General features: G+C 43.1%; 1 protein-coding gene across 1 annotated transcript in view; it reads right to left on the bottom strand.

Annotated features, from left to right (window-relative positions):
* CHN2 (chimerin 2) overlaps positions 1–4,622 on the bottom strand; it is a 204,407-nt gene extending 199,785 nt beyond the window's left edge. The window contains exon 1 of the mRNA XM_045008140.1: positions 4,215–4,622. Coding sequence (XP_044864075.1) covers positions 4,215–4,263 — 49 coding nt within the window. The 5' untranslated portion in view covers positions 4,264–4,622. The remainder of the gene's footprint in view (positions 1–4,214) is intronic.
* Between the last annotated feature and the right edge of the window lie 16,155 nt (positions 4,623–20,777).

The following is a 20,777-nucleotide window of genomic DNA, read 5'->3' on the forward strand; positions in this document are numbered from 1 at the left end:
GCAGAGACCATGAGGGGGAACGGAGAGTGGGCAGGAGAGAAAGGAGGCTGAAATGTAAAAGTAGGAGCCAGCCTAAGCAGAGGATGGTGTGATGAGGGGAAGAAAAGGTGCTGCTGATAGCTGAATCAGCACTCCTGAGGAGAACAGGTGCTGGAGCGGGTATGGCGTAAAGCAGCAGTTCACCAGGGTGCTTTGAACGGGAGATTTGCTGGGAAGCTAGGAAGACATTCACAATAGAAGTAACTGTAATTTTGATACTCCATATGCTGTGCAGATCCACCAAGTCTCCAGAAAAGAACATTGACTGGAACTGCTTAATACCACTACCTCCTCTTTTTCACATAGCTCCATCCCATTTACCTCAAAGACTTTTGAAAATGTTGTCTTTTGTGACTAATAATCCACATTTTCAAAAGCACATAAGTCACATTAACTTTCAATGGGACTTAGGTACTTTCAAAAAATTGACCTAAAGAGCAGCGTATATAATTCTCAGATCCTAGTGACATAGAATTTGAGGAAATACAGCACACATAGTCTCCATTTCCACCCACTCTTCTGCATTAAAGGCTTGATCCAGTTCCCACTGAAGTCAATGAAAAGACTCCCATTAACTTCAGTAGTAGTTAGATCAGGCCCCAAGCAAGTATCCAGCAATATTGAGACTGTAATTAGTAACATGACAGTAGCACTACAGAAGACCAAAATTAGGGAATGTTAATTCTCTGTAAGAGAAAGAGAGGTGTTCTCTAATTGTTAAAGCAAAGAATAAGAAACAAAGAACGTCTGAGTTCTAACTATGGCTCTAAAACTACATCCCTCTGCAGCCCTGGTTATGCCACTCTACCTCAGTTTCCCCATCGGTAAAACAACAGTAGTGTTATGAGTACTAATTCATTAATGTTTGTAAAGCATGTTTAAAAGGACTGTTTAAAGAAGACCAAATTATGTTTTCAACTGACAATTCCCAATGAAGTTGATAGAAGCTAACAGAATAGGTCAGAAAGCAAAACAGGGCTCACAAAATGTCTAAATAGTAAAATCCTTTTGCAGCTTCTTCACACAAAACGTACTTGAGCCATTATTTTACACGTCTCCTCTCTAACAATCAATGTAGGTATAGGAAAGAGAAAATGTTACACTGCAGATGGTCAAGTGCAGTCATGTGTCCTTAGGCTTTGGGAGCTGGTGCGTATAAAGTACTTTTTCCCTCAGAGCTGAACGTAAACTACGTTATCTCTACAACTGATCCATGCTCAACTTGACAGCTCTTTACCTATAATAAGGTTTGTACCCAGAGTTTGGCACCCACTGCGGAACAGAACTAGCAATGTTCTAAGAAGTGCGGGAAATTGTCCCATCAAAATTTATGTTAAAAAGGCAAATTTATCTTCCCATCTATCCTTCTAGCAGTCATTTCCACTATTACCACTCTGTAAACATGCAATATTTCTGTTCCTCATGGACCAGATTTTGGCCAGCCCTTTCTTGTGTGCTCACACAGCACAGGCTGGACAAATTCTTGATGGAAATTTCAGAGCATCCATCATTCAGAGGTTCTGGGGAAAGGAAGCTACATAAGCCCTCTTCCCAACCGAACAATTGTTCGGAGGTTGGCCAGAATCTGGTATCCATCTGACACAGTACATCTACTCGGAAGGGTTGCACCAGTGTAGCAACCAACAGGAAAATCCCTAATGTAGACAAACACTGATTCACCTAGAATTGCACATATATTTTATCCTAGTGCTGGGGTAAATATCAAACCACTTCACAAACACTAATTTATTTAAACTTTGAACTTTCCTGTGAAGTAGGTTAGTGTATATATTTATTTTAGAGCTAAGTAACCAAGCCAGAGATGTTATATGACTCACTTCAGGTTAAACAGCAAGTCACTGGTAGAGCTAGGAGTCCTGTCCCCTAGCATTCTGCTATCACCACTAGACTACACTTCCTCTTCCATTACTAGAACATATATAACCTGCCCACTTCCGCTGAGTAGAATAATAATTATATATCATTTGCAAGACTTCATCTTGGTAAGTTGAAGACAAATATAATTCTATCGGAGTAAAGTTAAAACCAAGCATATGTGGTTAGATGACATTAAAAAAGTGCTCGAAGACTTGCTGAGTTCTGAGAACTGAAACCACAGACAGCCAAAATGTGGCTCCACACAGTCAGATATGATGGGGCTGCTAATATTGAGCACTTTACTGTATGTAGGAACCTTGGCTTTCAAAAAAAAACAAAACAACAAGACAGAAAAAAATCATTTTGTTAAAACTATAACCACAAAAAATAACGACCTAAAGTTTTAAGGTGTGAAAGTGAAAGGTAGTAAATTATTTTATGAAAGTACTGACGTATATCATATAGATACACACTACACACTAGTCCATCTTTACATATCAGAAGAATATATAATTATGTTTATTATCATAGTTAAGTATATTTATTGCTAAGTATTTATAGTTATCACTAGGGTGAAAACAGCTTAATTATTTTAATGTTTTTAAAAAACAACAAGGAGTCCAGTGGCACCTTAAAGACCTAAAGATTTATCTGGGCATACGCTTTCGTGGGTAAAAAACCCACTTCTTCAGATGCATGGAGTGAAAATTGCAGTTACAGGCATAAATATATATTGGCACATGAAGAGAAGGGAGTTACCTTACAAGTGTAGAACCAGTGTTGACGGCCAATTCACTCAGGGTGGCTGTGGTCCACTCCCAATAATTGATGACTGTTATTATTAATCATATTTATTAAGGTAGTGCCTAAGGGCTAACAAAAACTGGGCCCCATTGTGCTAGACTCTGCACAAACACAGAGCAGAAGACAGTCCCTGCCTTGAAGAGCTTTACATGCTAAATAAATTTTCTGTCTTTGGAAAATCTCTCTCACAGTTAGAATAAGTGCTTGAATTTTGGCTCTGGTTTTTTAAATATTTTAGAGTAAAGAGCATAAGCACCAAACCACAAGTACAGTGAGTACATTTACCCCTAAATGTTTCTCTCTCTTAATTACCACATGGTTTATTTCCAATTTCTTGTCAACCACAATTTAAAGATTTGTCATTATAAAGATTCAATGAGCTGAGAAGAAAGTATGAAGGAATTCTTTTCCTGATACGCTGTTGTGATTAGAAAACTGTCATATTGACAGAAGCAATGGTACTACTTTTGTACCATTCTCAGTTTTTCTGCTACTTCACTAGACCAAATGATCAACTACAGCAGTGGATCACAATCTTTTCGCCTTTCAAAGACACCCCCTCCCCGCATCTAGCCATTGAAAAAGGAAGGTGGGGGGTCATGATCTTCTGAAACCTTTTCCCAACCTCCAAGGTTGAGAACCCATGAACTCCAGGAAAGAAGCACCCAGGCTCTAAAAAGTCTCAGTTGGTAATTAGTATATTGCAAACTCTTTGGGGCAAGGACTTTTGTCTTCCTCTGCGTTTTTGAAGGGCCGAGAACCTATCGGGCACTACCACACTATAAAGAAATAATGACAAATCCGCCTTTCACAATGAGCCAAAGGCTTTACCCTTAACCCACGAGGAGATCGGGGAAGTCCTACCCCATTCCCGTCACTCCCGGCTCACGGGGACGTGAAAAAGCCCCGAAAGAGGGGCTGCCAGTGTAGCCCCATTGACCCCGTTGCCTGAGCAGGGAGCTGACCTGACCAGTCCCCGTTGCACGGCGAGTGCCAACGCGCAGGTACGTTCCTGACTCGGAACAACCGCTGGGGCTTGAAACAAACCGAGGCGAAGAAGAGCGGGAGGCCGCTTCGCTGCTCCTTTACTCTCGGGCGCAGCGTCCCATCCCTGCCGGAGGATTTGGGGGGTCGGTCCCTGACTTTTCACGCGGCCGCGCTACCCGCGGGAGGCGCCGTCGCTCTGCCTCGCAGCACCGAGGCAGCCAGCCAGGACCAACGTGTGTGTCCATCCCGCTCCTTCCCCCCTTTCCCTTCGCTGCCTGCGAAGTGACAGGAAAACACTGCCCGCGGCGGCAGCAGCCTCCCCCCCGCTCCCCTCTTCGGCTGGCGGGCAGGCGATGGGGCGGGGGACGGGACTTAGACCCACGTTCGCCCTGGCAAAGGAAAAAACTAAGGCAACAGCTGCATCGAAGCGCTGCAAAGCAGCAGCACCCGGGGCCGGGAGGTTCCTGCCGAGCAAACGAAACACGGGGCTGGTGGGAGAAACTTACCGGAGGAAACCGAGGAGCCGGACAAACTGGAGTTACTGGACGCTGCCATCCTCCCTCCTTAGCTCCTAGCCCCGCTGCGACTCCGGCTTCTGCTCCTGCTGCTGGCCGGCTGCCGCCGCTGCCCCCAGCCCATTGCCAAGTGCGGGAGCCGCACCGTGCGAAGCAGCAGCAGCAGCCGCCGCCGGGGCTGCGCTTCCTGTTCAGCCAGCGAGCGAGCTGCGGCCGGTGGCTTGGCTGCGCGCCGCTCAGGCGTCGCAGGGCTCTGCTGCTGCGTGCAGCTGGCTGACGCCGCTCGGCAGCAGGGCAAGGAAAAGGCCCCGCGGCGCTTCCAGTTGCCTCCTCTCCGCCTGGGGCGCCGGGGGGGGTCCCTTGTGGCCGTGCCCAGAGCCGCCCCCGCGAGCTCGGTCTTCCCGCCCCGCGCCTCCGCCTCCTGCCGGGCAGCGCTGACAGCCGGGCGCAGCCCCACGCCCCCTCCTCCTCAGCCCCCCTCGCGCACACAAAGGAAGGAGCGCGGAGCCGGGCTGGCAGCTCCTGGCTGAGGCAGGGTGGGTCTGAGGCGCGCAGCCCGAGGCGGGAAGGAAGCCCGGGGAAGCAGCCAGCGCCCGCTGCCGATACTCCTGCCGCTCCCTGGCTCTGGGCGGCTCCTTCCTCCAGGTGCCAAACGCGGGCCACCTTCCGCCTGCCGGGGGGAGCCGGGACGCGCTTCCCCAGCCCTACCCCGGGCAGGAGTGGGCAGGGTGGTGCCTGTTGAGTACTCGCTGCTCCAGCCGGGAACACGGCAAGACCCCCCAGGGGCGGCGGCGATTCAGCATCGTCTTTGTTCCCGGGTGGCTCATGTAGCAGTTGTATCTGCTAAGCGCCTGCAGTGCACGTTGGCTTGGAGTCTCCCCTTCCCCCGCGCTGCCATCACCTTGTCTGTCTGCTCCCCCTTTTTAACTAGGGCTTGGCAATACAGTGCTGACACCGGGAATAACTTCAGGGAGATTCCAAATAGGGAGCACATTTTTTTTCCTTTTTCTGTTTCTTGTCCTCGCTCTCCTCCTGTCCAGTGTTTGTCTCACCTTTCTTCAAGGTGCCTGACTTTCTTTTTCTCTTACAAAACTCTTCCTTCTCTCCCCCCTGTTTGTCCTTCATTGTTTTGTATTCTCTGGTACCTTTCCTTTCTCTTTCCATCTGAACAGAACACACTACAGTGGGTACCATTACAATCTTAAGATTGATTGCCCGTGGCAGCTACATTATCATGGGATAGATCAGTGGTTCTCAACCATTTTTCCCAAACTCTTTTTCCAGACCTCTCACATGTATTGGATTTTGCAGCATATTCCGCTGGATCATGCTGCCTATTTTGCTGCACTAGGGAGGCAGGCAGTATTCTACTGCTGAAGAGAAAGAGACTTATTAGCCAAATACCCTATAGCGGGGTCAGCAACCTTTCAGAAGTGATGTGCTGAGTCTTCATTTATTCACTCTAATTTAAGGTTTCGCCTGCCAGTAATACATTTTAACATTTTTAGAAGGTCTCTTTCTATGTCTATAATATATAACTAAACTATTGTTGTATGTAAAGTAAATAAGGTTTTAAAAATGATTAAGGAGCTTCATTTAAAATTAAAATAAAATGCAGAGCCCCCCCCCAACCAGTGGCCAGGATCCAGGCAGTGTGAGTGCCACTGAAAATCAGCTTGTGTGCCACCTTCAACACGCATGCCATAGGTTGCCTACCCCTGCCCTATAGCATAAAGGAAAATCCATTGAGCTAGAAGGAAATCATGAGTTCAGATCTCATCTATTCTAGCTACTCTTTACATTTCCATGCATTTCACAGTTCTTATTACTTACCAAGTCCTTGTAGTCATAGAATGGATATGAGAAGGCCTCCTCCATTTTATAAACAGAGCAGTTGTCTTTTCAGGCAGAGTTAGGACTAGAGTTCAAATCTCTTACATAACACATGTCTTAGCCTCCCAGCCATACTGGCTTTCAGAATGAATGAGCCCAATATATGTGCTTTCAAAATCCTCTCATCATTACATCACACTCCCCTCCCAGAGTCAGGGGTAGGAACCAGAACTCCAATACTTTCTACTGAATAGTTGTGTGACTTCTGGCAAAATGTTTGTCAACCTCCAGCCACTAGTAACTAGACCACATAACCAATAATAGTCATTCCTATAGTGGTAGTGGTCAAAGCTAGGGATCTGAAAATTCAGCTTTCAAACTCTGCTGATGATCCATGTCAGGGAGCTTTCTGGTTGCATGTGATAGAATTTATTTCCAGTTCTCTCTTTTTTTTAATGGTTTGTTTAATCCACACAGTGAGAAAACAAACTTTAAAGCAGGTTTTATTATTATAGACCATTATAATCTGTAAATTATGCTGTTACAGATAAAATATAGGTGTTCCACATTTTGGTTGGTTCTTGTGCACCCTGGACACCCGTTTTCAACCCCCAGAGGATTATGACCCCAGTTTGAGAAGTCATGGTATAGGAGGAGCGGTAACTATCAAGTGTGGTAAATATCAAGATTATAATGATGTTCACTGAAGGGGTGCATAGTGCTTTGCAGTGGTATCTACTCCTCACTTGTGTTCTGGTGTCCTTCTCCCTTCACGCTTTGTCTTCTGATCCAGTGTCTGCTTCCTCCCCTCCTCCCCCCGCCCCTGTCCAAACTGACAAACCTGCAATACAAGGGAATAGGTGAGACACAGAGAGGTAGTCTTGCAAATTTCCCATCCAGAAAGAAAGTAATAAAGTGAATTATACAGAGTTCCCAACCTGTGGCAATTTGAATACAGCTGGATGAACACTACAAACATTTTCCTCTGAATATTTGTTCACAATTATAAATTAATTTGCACTCTCTGTGTTCACATACAATTAGTATTTACTTTCTGTTAATATTCTAGTGAGCAGGTTTACTTACAGGAATGTTAATGAAACTAATACATTTTAAGCAGATGTTGGAGAATATTAATGGAAAGTGAACTTTTTTTTTCTATCTGTGACTAATCACACCAGAAATCTTAGTCTAAGATTCCAGTCAAGGAAGAGAGATACATGTGATCTGTGTTCAGTCAAGACCACCATTTTTGCCATTGCTTTGCTGACCCAGAAGGCCTTTTCCAGACATTTGGTTGCCACTTTGATGACATTTGTTGTGCTTATGCACGTAGCAGGGGAGACCACAAGCAGGTTATCATCTCCTCCCTCATGCTACCACTCTACACCATGACCTAGAACACCCCCTCACCACCAACTAAAATCAAGAAAACCTTTCTGGTGTCATCCCACAGCCCTCCTTGTGGAAGATAAGGATGTTCACAGAAGATGATCTGAAGCCTGGGCGGCTGCTGACATATCATACAAAAATCTAACTGATGACCTAAATGTGCAAGTACCAGACTTCTCCTCCCCATGGTGCATATGGACTAATCCATATCCACACCCAACAGTAAACTCACACTTACTCCATAAATGGAAACTGAGGGAATCGCTGAACTGTGACTGTGGCAAACTGTTGGACACACCCCAGATGATTGCCCAATTTATGCTCATCCTGGAGGTGTTGCAGCCATTCCCATGGGTATCCCTTCTGCTCTAGACTGGATAAGAGACCTTAAGATCCAACTGTAGTCATGTTGTTCCTTTCATTGTTCTACTTTTGCCATACAAAAAAAAAAAAGTCAAGACAACTTGGATTTTGAATTTTCCTGATGAATTGCTCATCAATGAGCTATAGACCAGGTGTAATTAGGCAAATTATTAAAATAATGAATTAATTCAGGAAACTCATAATTTGTTCAGACACTTTGCAAAGAACACAATTTAAAATTGCCAATGAATAAATTATTTGTCCAGGTTTAACGGTAAGTGAGGAAAGAGTTACATTTTTTTTAAAGTGGGATTGTAAAGGTCTTGTTGAGAGATACACAGCAAAGTCATTTCTTATAAGAGTGAAATACTCCAATAACTGTCTTCAAAATAACTCAAATGAGGGAGTCTCTCTCCAAAATCAATGAGACTTGACAGGTCTGGTTATGAAATAGTGTGATTTTGAAGGTTAAGAAATTGTTGAAATTTGTGATACAGCAGATGTGAGGCTATGTCATATCCATTCCAACAATGTTCAAAATTAAATTAATACAGTTCAAGGAAATGTCCAGTAGATTAAAAGCGCTATTTCACACACCAAGACATGATAACCTTTTTATTCAATGGAAAAGAGTATGTAAGACTGTGACATTTAGAAAGTATTAGATCAAAGGAGACAAACTTAAAAAAAACAGAAGTGCAAAATGTACTCCGTGTTCTACAGTACAGTTCCAAATGTTATTTTAGAGAGCTTGTAAGCAGATTCCATCCTGTTCCACAGTATGCATACATTGCATATAGTCCAAACTTAACCATTCCTGAGTTTTATCATCAGATACTCAGATAACTGCAACAAAACATAAACCTCAATCTAACCTTTCTTCTTGAGATTGACTAGGCCTAAATTTTCCATGTATCTAGAGTTCCCATATCCTAATACTCTCGGCTCTTGATAAAAGTTCCCACTCCTGTCCTGATTGGTGCTAAATGAAGCCACCTGCCAGTATGAGGGTACTAATTTACTCTGATCTTTATAAAGAGTTTCAGCTTCTCAATTTAGGGTTACTCAGTAGTAAAGCCTGTTACAGAGACACTATCATCAACATTAATAGTGACCTACAATAGAAAAAGATCAACCTTTTTTGCCTATGTATTATGCATGAAGATGATCTGAAAGCTTATTTTCCACAGAGGTGGGATTTCTTGAAGCATTCAATGTTGGCCATACTCTGCTTTCATTGAAGTCTATGATTAAATTCCAAGAATTTCTGTACCTTTATTTAATTGAGAGAGACAAGGTGGGTGAGTTAATATCTTTTATTGACCAATTTATGTTGGTGAAAGACAAGCTTTTGAGCTCCACACTACACAACCTTAACTTATTGTTAAAGATTTTTATTGTTAATTGATTTTCTGTTTGCAAACAAAAGGGAAAAATAAAAGAGAGTCCCAAAGGCTTATACTAAAATCTGTGTAGTACAAAGTCTGCCATGGTTTATCAGAGATTGTTTAAATAATACTACCCACAGGTGCATGGTTTCAGCCATGTGGATTCAATTGCAGAATTATAAATAGATATTATTTGGAAATTCTCAAATGTTTTTTGCTGAAAAATACCAATTTGTCAAAACTGAAACTGTTAATAGGAAAGGATCAGTTTCAGTAAGTTTGTCTACTCAAAAAACTTGGAAATTGTCAATGAATAGTTTCATTTTTGGTTCAAAATTAATTAGTTTAAAACTATAACTTTATTAATACCAATAAAAGAAAAAAGGCCAAAAATCAAAATGCATTGTTTCAAAATTATCAAAACATTTCAATTAAGCCATTTGGGTTTTGGTTTTGGTTTGTCAATTCACTAGATTTTTTGAGATTTCGACTTTTTGTCCTGATTCAGGACAGGAAAAAAAATTCAAAAGTCCTTGTGGGTTGGGAAAACCATTTTCTTCCCAGTCCTAATTATAAACTCTTTGGGATACGGGCTCTCTTTCATTTTATGATACCAATCCTGCAGACATCCATGACTTAGTCCCTATGTGTAGTCCCACTGACTTTAGTGGAACTCTCATGTAAATAAAAATATGCACATATGTATTTGCAGGATCAGGGCCAATGTTTGGAGATTACCCTGACTTCAGCTTCAGAAGTGCTACTGTCACACAAAGGAGAGGGGCAAGAATATCTTCTTTTCCTCAACAGCCTACATTGTTTTCTTCCCTTTTTACAATAAAGCTTATCACACATTTAACTAGCTCTTATTATAATTTGTACAAAGTAGACAATTTTATTGCTGACTCAAAGGCCTCTTATTTGAGCTTATCCCTTTTATTGCTCCACCAAAAGATTTCCTTTTATTTACAGTTGCCAGAAACAACGTCTACATTCATACAGGCATGGATTAAAAGAAAATATGTTATTAGCTATGTAGGTAAAATTCCACCCTTTACTACTGTGATAATTTTGAAGCTGGACTGGATTTACCAATGCAGGTGCAAAGAGGTACAAGTTATGAATCCCTATATGAGCCTGGCCCTCTGAACCTCACAGAATTCACCCAAGGAAACCAAGCACTTGAACTGTCATCTTCTTTCTTTTGGGTTTCTGTGAGAGGGAAGCTGTTTACTTTCTAAGGGGTCCCACAGGATGATTGGCAACAGAGGGTGAAGAGGATGTGTTGGATCAAGGCAGTCCTGGCCTCCTCGCTCCCTCGCCTACTACTCATATTTTGGGCTCTGATGGCCTGCAGGGGCAAGCCACTTTGCCCCTCTGCAGCCATATCCATGGGATCCTTTCCAATTACAGGAGGCTAGAATGTGGGATTGTGCTGGTAGAACACAGATTTACTCTAGGCTGAATCTAGTCCACTAAAGTTATTATAGCAAAGTAGCAGTGACATAATATACATTAATAACTGGAGTTTTCATAACTTAGCTAAACAAGTTTCTCCCAGAATGAAACTTGACCCACAATCTCAGGCTGAGAGTAAATATTTTGCCTAACTTTGAAAAAGTTTGTGTCTTATTATACAAATAATAATAAGTTTGGCAAACTGCTTTGCTTATAGGAATAAAAATATAAACACCCTGCATAAGAAGATTGTGACATTTGACACAATAATTAAGTTTTGTCAAAGACATAAAACACTAACATCTTTTGATGTTTATATTGCTTAACATGAAAGGCAGGAAACACATTATTCAACCTTTGATGTTATGTGCGGGGAATGAGGAAGAGACCTTCATAAGTAATATATAACCAACATTTGTATACTCTGCAGAAATTGGAAGTTTTACTCATTATGAGAACAAGCTTTAATGAGTAAAATGCACCAAAACATCAGTAAATAGCAGATGCATACTGTATTCAGGTATGAATAAATTATGTGAGTCACAGTAGCTTAGAGCAGCAGGTATAGATGCAGTTCAAGACTGTGTGTGATGAAACAGTCTCTCCCTGTCTCCTCTCCAAAAATAAAGAATCGGTGAACTTCTATTTTTGTCCCTCCTCCTTTAATTGAAGGCAAGCCTAGAGATATTAGATAACTACTAACTCTGCCAGTAACATTTGACATTATTGATCTAGCTACCATTTGTGACTATAGAGACCACTTGTAGACTCATAGACTTACAGACTTCAAGCGACGCTGGGAGTGGCCGGGGCGAAGTGGAGCAGCCTGGGGTCGCTGCTGCCACTTCCCGCCGGTGAGTGAGAGCCTGACCCCCACTGCTGGTGCCAGGGCCCCTGCTAACCCTCTGGGCCAGCCTGCCCCCCCCCCCCCCGCATCCTAACCCACCTGCACTGGGCCAGCCTAGCACCCCCCGCACAACACACACAGAGCCATCCCTAGGATATGACAATTTGGGATGGCCACCATGGGGTCCCCCAAAGCGCAGGGCCCCCTAGGGATGGCTCTGGTAGGTGGTCTCATCATACCATCCCCTCTGAACACTTATCAAGCTTAGTCATGAAGTCCCACTGCTCCCCTTGGAAGGCTGTTCCAGAACTTTACTCCTCTGATGGTTAGAAACCTTCATCCACATTGGCACTTAACTTTAATAACTCCTCTCCCTCCCTGGTACCCCTCTGATGAGTTTATAAAGAGCAATCATATCTCCCCTCAGCCTACTTTTGGTTAGGCTAAAAAAGCCAAGCTCTTTGAGTCTCGTCCCATAAGGTAGGTTTTCCATTCCTTGGATCATCCTAGTAGCCCTTCTCTGTACCTGTTCCGGTTTGAATTCATCTTTCTTAAACATGGGAGACCAGAACTGCACATAATATTACAGATAAGGTCTCACCAGTTCCTTGTATAAAGATACTAACAGTTCCATTTCTCTAGTGGAAATACCTTGCCTGATGCATCCTAGGACTGCATTAGCCTTTTTTACAGACACATCACATTGGTGGCTCATAGTCATCCAGTGATCAACTAATACACCCACATCATTCTTCTACTTGTAATAGAGACCTTGGGGGTGAGGTATCTTAGTGGTTAGCACACCTAGTATCCCCTCCTGATGGATTGGTCATATAGTCCTGATTCTCCTTTAATCAGAGGTGCAGTCAGGGGTGAAAGTAATTTAAAGGACTTACCAGTACACCAGAGTCCTGAGCGGGGGCGTGGCCTCAGCCAGAAGAGGCAAGGCCTTTCAAGATGTAAAGGCCCTGGGGCTCTGGCTGTGGCAGGACCTTTATATCACCCCGGAGCTACCAGCTACAGAGGTGGCTGGGAGCCCAGAGGCTCAGGGTTGAATTAAAAGGCCTGGGGCTCCGGCCGCTGCAGAGCTCCGGGCCTTTTAAATCACTGCAGGAGCCCTGCTGCCACTACCCTGGGGTGGCAGGGCTCGGACTAGGGCTGGCGTAGTGGCTGCAGGGCTCTGGTGGTGATTTAAAGGGCCCGGGGCTCCAGCCACTGCGGGGAGCCCGGCTCGGGTGGGGATTTAAAAAGCCCGGAGCTCCTGCCACAGCGGGGAGCCCTGGGCCCTTTAAAGCAGCTTGGGCAGCGCTTTAAAGGGCCCAGGGCTCCCTTCAGGGGCCGGAGCTCTGGGACCTTTAAATCCCCACCCAAGCCTGGCTGCCAGAGCTCTGACAGTGATTTAAAGGGCCCGGGGCTCCCCACAGTGACTGGAGCCCTGGGTCCTTTAAATCACCGCCAGAGAAGCCGGTCTAGTCTGGCAAGACATACTGGCTCTTGCCAGTACGCCCTACCTGACCGTACTGGCTTACTTTCACCTCTGCTTCTGAGTTACTCTCCCTGCATCATTTCCTACTGCTGCTTTTCTCTCTCTGCTCCCAGTCCCAGATAAGGTGAGGAGAAGGAGAAAAGGTAACCAAAACAGCAGTCTTACTCCCTCCTGGAGGCTTCTTCAGCACCCCTGTCACAAGCCTTCAGAGTAGGTCTGTCCTCCCCAACCACCTTCCTTCTGAGCTTCTGCAATTCAAGTATGTTCTGTGGGGCTTCCTGGACCTAGCACTGTCTTGAACCCCATCTGCCCCAGTATGGGGTTTATATACCCCATGCACTCCTGCCTTTCATATAATCATGTTCTCCCATCTTTCTTCTCTTTTTTTGTCTTTATGTACGTCATGTTTTGACTAAACCTTAGATTGTGAGCTCTTTGGGGCACTGACTGTCCTTGTGTTGTTTGTTTCTTTGTAGAGCAGTTAGTATAATGGGGCTCTCTGATCCTGGATTAGGCTTCTTGGGTAGTAGAACAAAACCAATATTAATAATTAATGCATTTTGATATACTGGCACCAAATACATTATGAGCAGAAGGAGTCAAAACATTTTTGTTGACTTTTTTTGATGACAAGCAGGAAAAAAGAGTTAACAATTTTTCATGCTATTTTTTACTTCTTCCCAAAGAAGGCTCTAATTACAAGTACTGTAACAGCTTTCAGATCAGCTCCATCCTACTGTCATTTCATCTGCAAAAGTCCCATTCAAGTAAACATAATTTTTAAAATTCAAATTGATTTGAGGGTGGCTTGTTTATCTCAAAAGATAGAGCTTTCTCTGCAAGAAGTTAGACCAGAAACTCTCTGGTTCCAGAGATGAAGCCCTTAAAGCGAACTAAGGCCAGATCTTAAGAGGGATCAATGGAAGTCAGGCACCTAAATATCTTTGAGGATCTGGGCCTATGACTCCTGTTCAACAAGACACTTAAGTACATGCCCCAATGGGACTACTTGTGTGCTTACAATGGGACACCTGCTTAAGGTTCTTGCTGAATCAGAGCCTAAGTGAAAAATATCATACAAAGGTGACTGATTTAAAAATATTTTATGTAATTTTATAAAGTGACTAAGTGATTCATAAACAATACTTTATAAAAAATCAATTATTTTAATGAGGGTTAGATTGGGCACGTAGAGTGAAATCCTGACTCCATTGAGGGGAGTTTTGCCACTGACTTCAGTGGAGCCAGGATTTCACCCATGGTGTTTATGAACATTAATAATTCTGAGTAGTGAACTCTTCTGTTTTTCCGCAGAACAGGAATCAGACCAGTACACCATGAACAGGGAAAGTACAATTTCCCCCATACCACTCTTCCAATGTACCTTGTTTCTGGTGTGAGAGAGGAGTTTGTATATCCAATTAGTCCTAGCCTTTCTGCTAAGATTGTCAAAAACAATACCATCACTGCACATTATGGTCTGTGTGGGGAGGGGAGGTGCAGTACTTCATGCCATTCAATCTCCATTTCTGTAAGGTTTTAATTCTCTTGATAGTGCTAAGCACACTAATCATGAAATATGTTGCATAGGGATACTGAAGAGGGATTTTTATGTGGGAAAATTTTCAGATAGATCACACTTAAATAATGCAATACATTTACATGTCATGCGTTATGCATAATTTTTCTTGACCTTTGGCCAATTATCTATACTGACATTTAAATTAAGCCTTTCTCCCACAATCCATAATTTCCTCCTACTTGAACCAACGGTGAAGTCATCATGCTGAATTCATGGCATCACAATTACCATGACAATACAGTGATATCAAAGCCTCTGCTTTATGCTCTCATTATAAACAGGAGAAGGCGCTTGTTTGACAGCAGAGTTGGGTGAACTGTTCAGTCATCATAGCCTTCTTCCTGTTTGTGAATTGTCTGCAAACATACTAAGATTTTTATTAATTTATTTGCTATTCCAATTTACTCACTGTATTCTTTTTTCCAAACAAATTTTAGTCTATGGATTTGTCTGCCAACTGTTCACTGCAAATATTCTTTAAAATATTCAGTATGCACAATTCAACAGTCAAATAGTATGATTGGTTACCTACGTCATATGGAATAAACCTTTACAAATTAATTCTGCTTCTGCCCAAAAGACATTTTGTTTCAGCTGTAGTCTTGAAATTTACTTTCTGCAAATGTTTGCAAAACCAAAACTTTACGGCACTTTTAATTTGTTTTTGGCAATTAAATGTGCACAGACAATCAAAGTGTCTATTTAGAAGTAAATGCTCAAGAATATTTTTTTCTCTTTATTTTCCCGGCTCTGGTTGTGGGGTAGAATTTTCTTAATGAGACACAAATACCTGCAACAATAGCAAGGGAGATACAGAAAATTACTACAGAAGAAAGCTGCTGTTCATGTTATTTTAAAACAAATGTTCTCTTGTAGATAGCCTTTCACAATGGGGCCAGTCTTTAAAATAATTTTGCATATTGATGTATACAATTGATTTGTTTATAATGGGACCACTTGAACTTAAATTTATGCATTGGCTTAACTTCAGCATCTTAAATAAGATATGTACAATAGAGTACCTGAATTTGAACATACTTATATAGAAATCTTATAGGCTATAAAGGTCTTTGAGTTGTTGTTTTGTTGTTTTTTTAAAATACTGACCATATATAAAATCCTGAGATCCAGGATTTTTACTCAGGAAAAACTTCACTTGTACAACATTCTGCAATATACCAAGTACCAGCTGAACATCCTAAATTCCAGTTGGGCATGCTCAGCTCCTCAAAGGATCTGTCTCAACAGGAGTTTGCCAGATTTGTCCCTACATATTTAGAGTGAAATCCTGGCTCCACTGAAGTCAATGGGAGTTTTGCCATTGACTTCAATGAGGCCAGGATTTTACCCATGGTTTCTCTCTCACTGTAACACAATAAAAATTGTGATGCCACAAGACAACATCAATATAGTTTTATGTACTAGTGGGAAGATAAAATAAATTAGGAGGGACAAATGTTCCTGGTTCTCAAAGGTCAAAATACTCGGTGTTGGTTTTTCAAACAAAAATACTTCTCGGTGGGTAATCAAAAATAATATACACCAACTTAGTGCTGTTAGAGAATGAGCATACCGCAACACTCACTATCATGCTGACATTCTGAAACATGCAAAAGCATTTAGTAAAATGCAAATTCTAGTAAAATTTTTTAGAGGTGAGTGCCTCAAATGACGTGATCCTGAAATTGCACATTAAATTAAACATAAAATACATAAAAAGGCTGTAAATAAAAAGGCTGTGTGTAAATAACATTGACACTTTACGAGCTGGAAGGAGGGGGATTATAAATGTGGTTGTGAAGTGATTCTGTCCTACAAACTCTAGCTTTATCATATATAGTATATCAAGAATAATATTATAGGACTCTTTGTGGATGCAGAACAAACTCCTCTCCCATTGGAAAAGAATACATATTGTCTGTGGTTATTATAAAGCTCCAGAGAATTTTCTTAAAACACTTTACCACAATCAGGGGTCCATTTTCCTATCCCTAGGCTTCTTAACTCTTATGAATATCAATGGTGGCTATGTTTGCATGATGAAAAGAAATTAGAGTCCTTATTGTTTTTGTTCTGATAAAATGAAATGTTCTTTCCCCATGTTAAAATTATCTTTTATACTGTTGGTCTGTAATATGGGGAAAGCAGAGCATTAGTGACTAAACGAGTCCTGAATTGTTTTTTTCTTTGTGACACAGGGGCAAATCCTGCTCCAACTGATATCAGTGGCTAACTTCCATAGACTTCAATTGGAGCAGGAGTGGATATTTAGTTGTCAATCTTGCTCATGTATGATCAATTACATCCGTAGTCAGGCTGGATAGACAACCTTCTCATCTAGTAGACCACCTTGTGCACCCTGCATTTATGAGCAACAGTCACCTCATATGCTAATGAACAGTCAAACCCATATGCAGGCAAATTAATATCAGTAAATGCTTATTTAATTTATACTTATAGGCATCTAAAGATGAATGTTTCTGTCACAGGCAGCCATTATCAAAACTGTCTTAACCGATTGGTCCTTAGGTGCCTGTAAGTACAAAATTTGATGAATTTTAACTGGATATTTGACTGGGTATTTCACATTATCATTATATCATGATCTGTGCATGGATTTATTGAACATGGGATGCTGAGATGGATTTTACATTATTTGAAGTGGTTTTTGTAGGGCAACTACTTGTATTTATATCCCACAAATTAATATTTATCTCCGACATGGCATCAGAGGAGTAGCTACTAAGATTATTCGATGGCTCTTTTGACATTTTTAGAATATGGAATGCTGAACATTAACATTCAACTCAGTTGTAAACATGATTCCCTAAGGGATGATGACATCCAATTAATTGAACTACTGTATTTCCTTGTAAATGGCATTTCCTATGTATTATTACAGTGATAGTGAAGCATTATAACTTAACAGGACACAATGGAGATGCAGCTGTATCTGTTAATGCAGGAGAATCATGAGTCCAGGAGGTGCACTTACCTATCTTGGTGATGGTATATCAGACAATGAAAAAAGATACATGCCTGCTGTTCAGGTATCTGGAGAGGACTATGGGCATTAGAAAGCGGTTGTCAGACAGATGGCTATTAGAGGATAATTTGATGGAACCCCATTGAATAAAATGCATACTTTGCCTGTAAGCACACAAGAGACGAATTCCTTCTCCAGAAGAAGCATCAATACAGGGTCATGTAACCCATTTTGGTCCAGGGACTTGATCTGGGTGTGTTGCCCCATAAAATCTAAAGGAAAGAGCAGTAAAATGGACAGATGTGTCTAGGAGGTTCCATGCCCTGTACCAAAGCACCTGGGAGAAATGGTTTTATTGGTTTCAGCTATATCGCATCACGTAAAGAAAGTGTTCTTGCATAAGAGCTGGTTATGACTTTCTGGGCTGGAATAAAGGAAGAAACAATCCAGGTGAAGCCCAAATGATGGAGCATAGGAAACCAAAGATGAGGAAGATCCACCAGAGCAGAAAATAAGTTTTCTTCTACCCCAGCAATGTAGGAGAAGAAATCCCACCTTGCTCATGGATTACCTAAATAAGGCACCTGTTGGGCCCAACTCAGCAATACTATCCAAGACTGAAACAAGCCAAGCCCAATAAAAACTTTTAGTGAAGCTGGGTAACCTCTGGCTATGTACTATGAGGGTTGGTCCACACTAGCTCTTTAAATCGAATTTAGCAGCGTTAAATCAAATTAAGCGTGCACCCGTCCACACCAGGAAGCCATTTAATTCGACATAGAGGGCTCCTTAGTTCGACTTCGGTACTCCACCTCGACAAGGGGAGTAGCGCTAAATTCGACATGGCTATGTCGAATTAGGCTAGGTGTGGATGCTAATCGATCTTAGTAGCTCCGGGAGCTATCCCACAGTGCAACACTCTGTTGATGCTCTGGACGCCAGTCGGAGCTTGGATGCTCTGACCAGCCACACAGGAAATGGCCCGGGAAAATTTGAATTCCTTTTCCTGTCTGGACAGTTTGAATCCCATTTCCTGGTTGCTCATCGGGGCGAGCTCAGCAGCACCGGCAACGATGCAGAGCTCTCCAGCAGAGGAGTCCAGGCAATCTCAGACTAGAAAGAGGTCCCCAGCATGGACTGACCGGGAAGTCTCAGATCTGATTGCTGTGTGGGGCGATGTGTCTGTGCTTTCGGAGCTGTGCTCCAGCAAACGGAATACAAAGACCTTCGAGAAGGTCTCCAAAGCCATGACAGACAGAGGATACAGCCGGGATGCAATGCAGTGCTGCGTGAAAGTCAAGGAGCTGAGACAAGGCTACCAGAAACTCAAAGCGGCAAACGGATGCTCCGGAGCCCAGCCCCAGACATGCCGCTTCTACGAGGCACTGCATGCCATTCTCGGTGGGTCTGCCACCACTGCCCCACCAGTGTGCGTGGACTCTGAGGATGGGATAGTGTCGACGGACTGTTCTTCGGAGATGTTCGTGGACGGGGAAGATGAGGAGGACGAGGCAGTCGACGGTGCTTTCCCCGACAGCCAGGATCTCTTCCTCACCCTCACTGAGATCCCCTACCAACCCTCCCCAGCCGTTACCACGGACCCTGAATCGGAAGAAGGATCAGTCTGTAAGTGCTTTAAACATGTTAACATTTATTTATTAAAAGCAGCTAAGAGCAACGAGTTAACTTTTTTTAGTAACTAAACAGGGAGAGACATTAGGAGAACAGAAGGTCTACATACAGGGGGATGGAACTTTTATCTTCATAAGAGATCTCCAGGAAACTCTCCTGGAGGTAATCTGAAAGTCTATGCAGGAGGTTCCTTGGCAGAGCTAGCTTATCGTGTGCCCCGAGGTAGCACACTTTGCCTTGCCATGCTATAAGCTGGAACTCCGGGACCATTGCCCTCACGAGCATGGCAGAGTAGGCCCCTGGGTTGTGGTGGCTTTCTTCCAGCATGCGCGCTCTCTCTGCCTGTGAGACTCTCCTCAGGGTGATCTCTCTCGCACACTCCTGCATGAAATTAGAGTAATTGGGGTACTATTAGTAATGGGAGCGCTTAACTGTTCCTTTGCATAACAAGAAGCCTCACTTAACAGCCACGTGCTGCAGTCTACAGAGTGGCAGCATACAGGGATCTTTCCCAGTGAACAGCAGCGAGGGGGTGCAACAGGGGCCGAGTTTATGCTTTCAGGATTGCCTGCATCAAGAGGACAGAGCTGTACATTCACTTCTATGAATCCAAAAGTGTTTGGCTTACCATGCCTTGCTGCTACACGAATTCTTCTTTCCTGCAAAGGTTCTCTGATCTGCAGCCCAATATCCCAGGCAATGAAAGCGCATTCAGAGAAATCGAACTTTCCATTAGTGAGTGCGCATGAGACAGGTGCTGTGCATACTCTTGTTCACAGACACCGAGTAGACTATGTTTCTTTGTTTAAAAAATGTATCATTGTAAGAAATTCACTACCTTTTTGACATCACACAGGTGCAACTGTATCACGACCTGATGCACCATGCCCCTCACAGATGATGGCGCAAACTAGAAGGCGTAAGAAAAAGACAAGGGACGAGATGTTTGCTGAACTTATGGGCTGCTCCAGAGCCGAGGCGGACCAGCAGAGCCAGTGGAGGGAGAACCTCACTCAGCAGCACCGCTCACTCTGCGAACGGGAGGACAGGTGGCGTCAGAAGGACCAGCAGGCGACTCAAACGCTGCTTGGACTAATGAGGGAGCAAACGGACACGCTCAGGCGCCTTGTCGATGTTCTGCAGGACCGCAGGCAGGAAGACAGAGCCCCCCTGCACTGTATCTGCAACCGACCACCCCCGTCTCAAACTCCAATCCCCCCCTCCTCAAAAATAACAAGAAGGAGGGTCACCAGGGGCCGTGAAAACTGTCACTGCACCACAGGACAGTGTTAAATTACCCAAAAGCTATCAGTCACTACATTTTGAAAAGTCCTTCCCTTACTGTGTTGTGATTATTAAAAGTAGTTTTCTGTTGCTTACTTTTTCCGTCATGGTTTTTTACACAACGCTGTGTTAGATGTCTTGGGTGGGTTGTTGGGTGGTTGAGGGGGTAGTGTAATGCATAGGACAGTCACCTTTAGCAGGGTACAGAGACGGGGACTGGATCAGCAGCATGTCACACACACAGTGCAGTCAGTAGGCGGTTAGCTGGTATGGGAGGTGGTTTGCAGGTTTTCTGTCGTTGGG

This window comes from Mauremys mutica, chromosome 2 (assembly GCF_020497125.1).
Source record: "Mauremys mutica isolate MM-2020 ecotype Southern chromosome 2, ASM2049712v1, whole genome shotgun sequence".
NCBI lineage: Eukaryota > Metazoa > Chordata > Testudines > Geoemydidae > Mauremys > Mauremys mutica.